This window comes from Mytilus edulis, chromosome 10, assembly GCF_963676685.1.
Source record: "Mytilus edulis chromosome 10, xbMytEdul2.2, whole genome shotgun sequence".
Lineage (NCBI taxonomy): Eukaryota > Metazoa > Mollusca > Bivalvia > Mytilida > Mytilidae > Mytilus > Mytilus edulis.
In genome coordinates this window covers 74,884,963-74,892,574 of record NC_092353.1, presented here as the reverse complement: position 1 = coordinate 74,892,574, position 7,612 = coordinate 74,884,963, and the positions used below count along the sequence as shown (strand labels likewise).

The following is a 7,612-nucleotide window of genomic DNA, read 5'->3' as shown; positions in this document are numbered from 1 at the left end:
CACGTTTGCGTTTGTTGGAATGTAAATTGAACCTATCGCTATTCGCTTGTGTTTGTTGGTTCTTTCGTCCCGCGCGACATATCAGAAACAGGAGCGATGAGAGATCGGTTTTTAATTAGATTGAAATGTGATATGATTGTCAATGAAAAAACGCGATCTCCAAACGAGACCAAATGACACAGAAATTAACAAATAAAGGTCACCGTACGGCCTTCAACAAAGACAAAGCCCATGCCGCATAGTCAGCTCTAAAAGGCCCCGAAATGACAAATATAAAACAATTTAAACGAGCAAAAATAACGGCCTAATTTATGTACAAAAAATTAACGAAAACATATCAACAAATGACAACTGAATAACAGGCTACTGCAGACTTGGGACAGGCACATACATACATAATGTGGCTGGGTCAAACATGTTAGCGGGATCCCAACACTTCCCTAATCTGGAACAGTTGTGTAGCAGTACAACATAAAAACGAACTATAAAAATCAGTTGAAAACTACTTAACTCATCAGATGGATACAAATAGAAATACATCTAACAAAAACCAGTTGACGTGACAGGATATTTGTATATCCCAACAACAAAACGACACTTAGTACTGCTCTGAGAGTAAAATTCGAAAATTTGTTCACTGCCACTGCAAAACAAGATAGGCAACTTACATGCAAGGACCCCTGATAAAGGATTCTAAACAGGCAAAGATCGTGGGTCGCTATCTACACGTCGCATGCTGGCGGAACGTGTCTATGTGTTTTATACCCAACAAAGCCAAATAGACGCTCAACTTTAACAAGGATTTTAGTACAGATCGAAAGAGAACCTTAGATTTATATCCCCAGTTCCCCCTTGAGGTAAACAATTATAGAAAGGTTAGTTATACTAGTAAAGCATGACACTTCTTACTACTGATCTGATTATAACATCGGAAAGTTATTCAATGTATCTTATAACATGTATAAGCAATAACATTAGAAAATATGAAATGAAAACAAAGTCAAAAAGAAAAAACCGAAACGTGTCTATGGTATGCGAACACCTCACACAGATAAGTTGTCATTTTTGGGCATTCTGGTGTATTGCTACATGTATCGCCTAGATTTCCATTACGTAATATTCGTTTTAGGTTTTTAACCGATCTATAAATATGATGAATACGTAGACATCATCAAGTGCAAGCTTACATTCCTTATCGCTTGTTATAAATTCATTTCTTCAATGAATACTCATCAAATACTTTTTAAAGAAGATAACTTAATAATATTAAAATGTTTTTTTACATGTATCCATAGAAGTAAACAAATCATTTAACTCTATGGACACGCAATAAGAAGAATATCTCAAGAATGTTAGTAATCTCAAGAACGTTGGTTATCCCAAAGAACGATAACTCTGCATGAATAATAAAACATTTTTTGCGGGAAAATACGGATGCCTACTAAAATCCATTTTATTAGACAAATAGAATTATTACAGAAAAGTAACGTGTCCATCATGCAATTGCACTGCACTATTATTAATATAATTGAATAGAATGATATACAAATGCAAGAAAATAATATATGCATGTAACTGTAATATACAAGTATTAAAATAAATATATAATATATACATTGTAACAATAAACTAGAGTATACTGATTTGTATCACTACAATAAAATAGTCATTACGGTGAGGATGGATCCCCTGTCATTAATTTATCATCCACGCACAAACTTGACCGAGATAATAATATATCTGTACTTTAATGTTCTATGTATAGAGATGTGATTTTTTTCTAAGACAAGTGCTTGTCGGACCATCAACAAGAACTTGCGGTCATCCGATGTTAAGTACTTCAGTACTTTGATTTAAATTTGTTATTTTCTGATTGAAAGGAAGCTATGATGGTGCTTTATTTCTGTATGACCAAGCATACCATACGCTTTATCAGGTTTATCTTCACAGTAAGAGCACTTTTTTCTTGTTTTCCATTTCTAGAACAATAAAACATGTAATCATCAAGACAAAAGTTAAATGAAACATTTATAATGTATTCTCTGTTAACATATATAGTTACAAATGTATCAATTGTACACACTATGCTTGGTCTATCCAAATAAAAGTATGCTGGTGGTCATGTTGACTTTGCAAAACAATACATTCAAATGGCAAAAGTACGTGTACAGCATTATCAAACTGGTGTAATGCATTGAAAACGTAAATATCTTTCTTTTGGGCCATAGGATTTTTAATCGATTAAACATGGACGCACTCGAAAAAAATGAATTGAACGTTTTTAAAACAAAATAATGTAGGGTTGATAATATCTTTGAATATTAATCTTTAATGAGTTTGTTAGGTTCTAGCACCGTGTGTTACGTTTTACCATAACAAAACTCGATTTGTTTATATATTTGATCATATTCATTGCAAAAAACGTGGACGCACTTAAACCACCATAATCCCTCGAAAACACGCGGTCCCAGCTGTACACTATACTACTGTTCTGATAGACAGTTGAATGCATGCCAGTGGTTAATCCAGGGAGGGGGTTCGGGGTGGGAACGCCCCCTTTTGTTTTTAAAGTAATGCTTTTGAATGCAGGCTTATGATAGGACCACCTCTTTATCATGGGTTCATTTCCCCTTTTAAAAATGATATGATCTGCTCCTGCGTGTATGCTGAAAGTTTTCAGTGATCATGTGTAACAAATGATGTAGTCAAAAGGGGATAAAGATAATTATGTGTTTATTTTTAACTTATTTCTTTCTTTTGTTCCTCTTTTCTTTATCATCTCAATTGGATTTTGATTATTTACGTAGTAAATGTTATATTGACCTGACATATTATCAAATTTAATCTATGCAATCTGTTTCAATATTTATTAGATAAAACACAGTTGCGTATGTTTATTTCTGTACGTTTTGTTTATCCAATTATTATATTTTCATCCTCGTAATTCGAGGTTGATAATTAATTTACATTGTATATCCTTGCCTTTATATTCAATTAATATTTATTATTGATATGCAATTATTCTTTAAAGTCTCCTGAATATTTTATATATATATTTCTAGTACCGGTATCTCAAAAGCAAAGGTATGTTATTTGAAACGTATAACATATGGCATTTAGAAGAAGTGAAGAAAAGCTGATATGTTATTTTTCTTAATCTATGAGAAAAGCGTCTCACAATGTTTATACATGTTCAAAACAGATGAAAGATGCTTTAGTAAAAAATTGAACACTTTGATTTGAATTAACTTATATATGTACCAAGTCAGGAATGTGAAATTTGATATCCTTTCGTTGCATGTGTTTCAGCTATTGATATTGCCATTTGCTTAGAGTCTTTCTGTTTAGAATTTTCGTTTTTTTTTTGTAATTTTACTTTTTTTGCATCAATTGTCAATTGAATTATTTTCTAAATTATTCATATGTCGTCCACCAATTTATATAATAACATTCTTCCTAAACTTCAGCTTATCTATACTATAAACTTAATGTCGTTATGTATTGTCTATTTCCTTTCGTAAATTGAATTAACTCGTTGAATGTTTAGTGTCTGACAAATAAAGCAAGTACGAGGATTTATTGTAACTTCACTAGTTATAATATTTAAAAACTATGGTCCTGATCTAAAACCTGTTTTGTATACCCTAAAAACATGTTTTTCGTAAGATAAATTACCGTATTTCAATTGGTCCTGATGTTTGGAATCGCAAACATGTTGATAAATAGCGTATGCAATTTGATATAATGTCGTATGGTTGTTGTATGTCTCTGGGTTGTTGTGTCAATGCTTTAAAGTCCATATCTTGTCTAGCCATGTTCATATTTTATTTGTACTTTGTTGTCTGTAGCAATTAATATACTTTTAATAATAAAGGTGTTGTTTGAGACAGCAATTTCAAAGAAAAGAACTGTTAGGAAGAGAACATCTACAGGTCAAATACAGTCTTAGAGCAATAAGAATTACACCAATTTTCTGATAACACATGAACAGCAGTCTTTTCTACGATGCCAACTATCGATATCAAAACTTGAATGTGTATGATTGTGTAACAAAACCAACCATAAAATTGAGAATGGAAATGGGGAATGTGTCAAAGAGACAACAACCCGACCAAATAAAAAACAACAGCAGAAGGTCACCAACAGGTCTTCAATGTAGCGAGAAATTCCCGCACCCGGAGGCGTCCTTCAGCTGGCCCCTAAACAAATATAAACTAGTCCAGTGATAATGAACGCTATACTAATTTCAATTTCAGTATGCATGTTTAGTGTATGTCGAGTCTGAAGCGTAGGGCAACTCGTACACTCCTGTTTCAAATTGAACAATGTTTTGTTATTTGTTTTTACTGTTGAAATTAGTTGTTACGTTAAAATAGATAATTATTCACTTTGAGCGATGTATTATTGTTGACCATTCGAGATTTTCTTTGCGAACCCCTCTCCAGCTGAATGTGTGATTACTGTACATCGTGTTACTACACAGACCTCAGGGGATTTCAAATCAAAAATAAATGCGAAACATGTGTTTTTGTGTCTTTCAAAACACAAATATAGTAACATAGCTATATTTTGCATTAATGTCAATTTCATCATGGAACAGTTTCTCCACAATAAGGGGGTCCAATAAGGGATTAAAATAAGTATGACATTTGTGTTACGATTTAAAAAGCAATAAAAGTGTAAATTTAAGTTGCAGTATAAAAGAAATATTAGGTAAATGTCATAAAAATATAAACTTTTTTGTACTCAGCGCAAAACTGGGGAAGGGTTCGGTAGAACTTCACCTTTCCTCAGTTTCTCAGCCTCATACAAAAAAGTTTATATTTTCCTGACATGAGCTAATATTGTATATTTAATGTCAACATCACAAGCAAATGAGGTCACAAAATAATGGCCCACTTGTATATGATGATCCCTCCTGGTGCTTTTCTGATTGCTAGGTTTAAAAACTTCGAATGTTTACTTTAAGAAACGCATAACAGAATTAATTTTTCATATTTTTTAATTCATAATATAAACAACAATGTATAAATGCATAGCAATTATAGAAATATATATTGAAGATCAACATTGATATTAGCGCTTAATTTCTTTAAATTCTGTATCATAAAATGGGACTACATTTGTATAAGAGGGCACTTTAATGTCACAAAGGCCATGTACTGGTAAATTGAAATTGTAATTTAGAATTCGTTTCCAGCTATTGGTTTCAGTGTCATAGCAATTTCTTTCAAATTGACCCGACGAGGAGCTGCCAACGGTATAAATCATATTTCCATCAGAATACATTGTAATGTTCGTTTCCTTCGTAATCAAGTCAGAACAAGAAGAAAAAATGTTTGAAACTATATCCAACTTAAGAAAATATCCTTCACTGGAAGCAATATAAATATTTTTGTCATGTAGGATTGCCTTGCAATCTGAGCATTTCTTTGGAAACTCGGCAACGACTCGGATGGATCTGTCATTTGGACTGAAAACAAGAACGGCTAAGCACGGCTTATTTTCCGGTGATGACATTGACTCTCCTATTATGTAAATTTCATCTTTGTAAGCTAAACACGGAGCAGAACGGAGACTTATATGTTCTGGTATTTTAACAATTACTTTCCATCCATTTTTCTTGAATAGTTTTCCTTTGTGCAATTTAGTATCGAGTTCTTCAATTTCTAGCACATTTTTGTAATTATGATGTCCGCCTATTGCATAAACACAGTCTCCCATTGAAACTAATGAACCTTGAGATCGATTATGAACTAGATTTTCACAGCTTTCATGCTTGTTGACAATTGGGTCGTACCTGAACACATGTTTACCAGACGCGATATAAACATATGGCGCGTCTGTTTCGTCCTTCTGAACACATGTTAGAGAAAAATCTCCCTTTATGTCATTACTTTTAAAAAGACTGCGATGACAGACGACTTCTCCATCGCAGTTGAACACAGCGGTAACTACACCAGTTTTTGACTTGGAAGCAGACGACATAAGCATCGCGTGATATGTGGCGCACTTTCTTTTGATTTCTTGTCTTGGATTTTCAGTCCTTCTTTTTTGAACAACTTCAAGAAGTCTGCAGTACGTTGACATTCGGGGTTCGTGGTTGCAGCCATGCCATTTCTGTAACGCACGAAATATGTCCTTGTGTCTAGTTATCTTATCAATATTACAAAGTGTATCTAGATCATCTTCACTAAGACGGGCGAATGATTCAGTATTCCAGAGATTGTGAAAGTTTTCAGATACCATTTCTGTTGCAGTTTTCACCAGACTAAGTAATCCAAATCGACTTGCAATTTCTAACGCGTCTACACAGTTAATGGCGTTGATATGCTTCAGTAAGACGTCTTCACATGCAGTTTTCAGTGGCGGAGACATACAACCAACTTCTAGGTAATACACGATATTGTCAGTGGCAAGAATACCTTCTGGTACGACTCCGGTCTTTAGAATCTCCACAACGTGCTTACGCACATGGTTCGGGTAACTGTTGACTACCATTTCACATTTGTCTACATAGCTCGTGGTCTCATGCATATTCAGAGTTCACATTAAAGTTATCCTATAAAACAAAGAAAATGTGTAAGTACATTATGTTTGAAGGAGAAACGACAAAGGCCGTGTTAAGTGTTTATTTCCGATCATACAGATTAACTGAGCGTGAGATATTATTCAAAGGTATTAAAAGCTATCGGATGTGTTAAGCACTTCACTACTGATTTTCATATTTATATTATACATATTTTAAATGTGTATATTATACAGAAAAAAAGAAGACAAAGAGAACAACAAATCTGAATAACATTCGTCAGACCGACGTTGTTAAGAAAAATATTTGAACACGTCCAGTTTTGTTTTTTCTCTGAAAATAATTAATCAAATAAAAATTTTAAAAAAATACATCTACAAATGAAATAAATATTAAAATGTATGGATGACCTACCTTATTATTGATAATATGTTTTTTGTCCTACAAGTAAATTGAAATCTGTAATAAATCTGGACGCTTTCTATACTTTTGATTCTTTGTTTTGGTATGATTCAACACCTGTGTAGAGACGCTTTTATATCTGTTTTTTAAAATTCAATTGTGGAAATATTTTAAATTTAAAAATAGATATTGGTATCGTTTATTTTCCTTGTCATATTTAAAAATAGATGTAAACAAAGGTAAATAGGGATTCCCCTACCTGGTTTACCTGTATTAAAATATCAATGAGGATTATTAAAAACTCTTGGTTTCCAGAAGCTCAATGCGAATTTGATTTTTGTTTAAAAGCTACTATGGTCACAATGCACAAACACTTATAAGACGTCATTTACACTAAATCAATTATGATATATCGAGACGAGCGAGGAGTCACTGGTCACTAATTATCTAAAACAACGTTGATCGTTATAACATCGTATCTTCCACGTGTTAACTTTAACAGGTCGGGACCACTACCTTATATGGAAATGCATAAATTAGCATACTTATGTTATCGCACATGTAATTGTTTATTTACATGTGACGCAATTCATTTTTACCTAGGTTTTTGACCAATCAACTAAATGAGTCACAATGCATGATGGACTACTACGTGTTTACAATCAACCAAAAACACGTGTT

At 33.1% G+C, this 7,612-nt stretch overlaps 1 protein-coding gene across 1 annotated transcript; it reads right to left on the bottom strand.

Annotated features, from left to right (window-relative positions):
* Positions 1-4,984: 4,984 nt before the first annotated feature.
* Positions 4,985-7,367, bottom strand: LOC139491892 (kelch-like protein 25). Its single transcript, XM_071279809.1, has 2 exons — positions 6,944-7,367; positions 4,985-6,562 (listed from the first exon to the last, which is right to left on the bottom strand). Exon 2 carries the CDS (start codon positions 6,535-6,537, stop codon positions 5,077-5,079), a length of 1,461 nt encoding a protein of 486 aa, XP_071135910.1. The 5' UTR covers positions 6,538-6,562; positions 6,944-7,367; the 3' UTR covers positions 4,985-5,076.
* Between the last annotated feature and the right edge of the window lie 245 nt (positions 7,368-7,612).

Excerpts from the sequence above, each read along its gene's own strand:
- LOC139491892 (XM_071279809.1), bottom strand. The coding sequence starts at position 6,537 with ATGCATGAGACCACGAGCTATGTAGACAAATGTGAAATGGTAGTCAAC.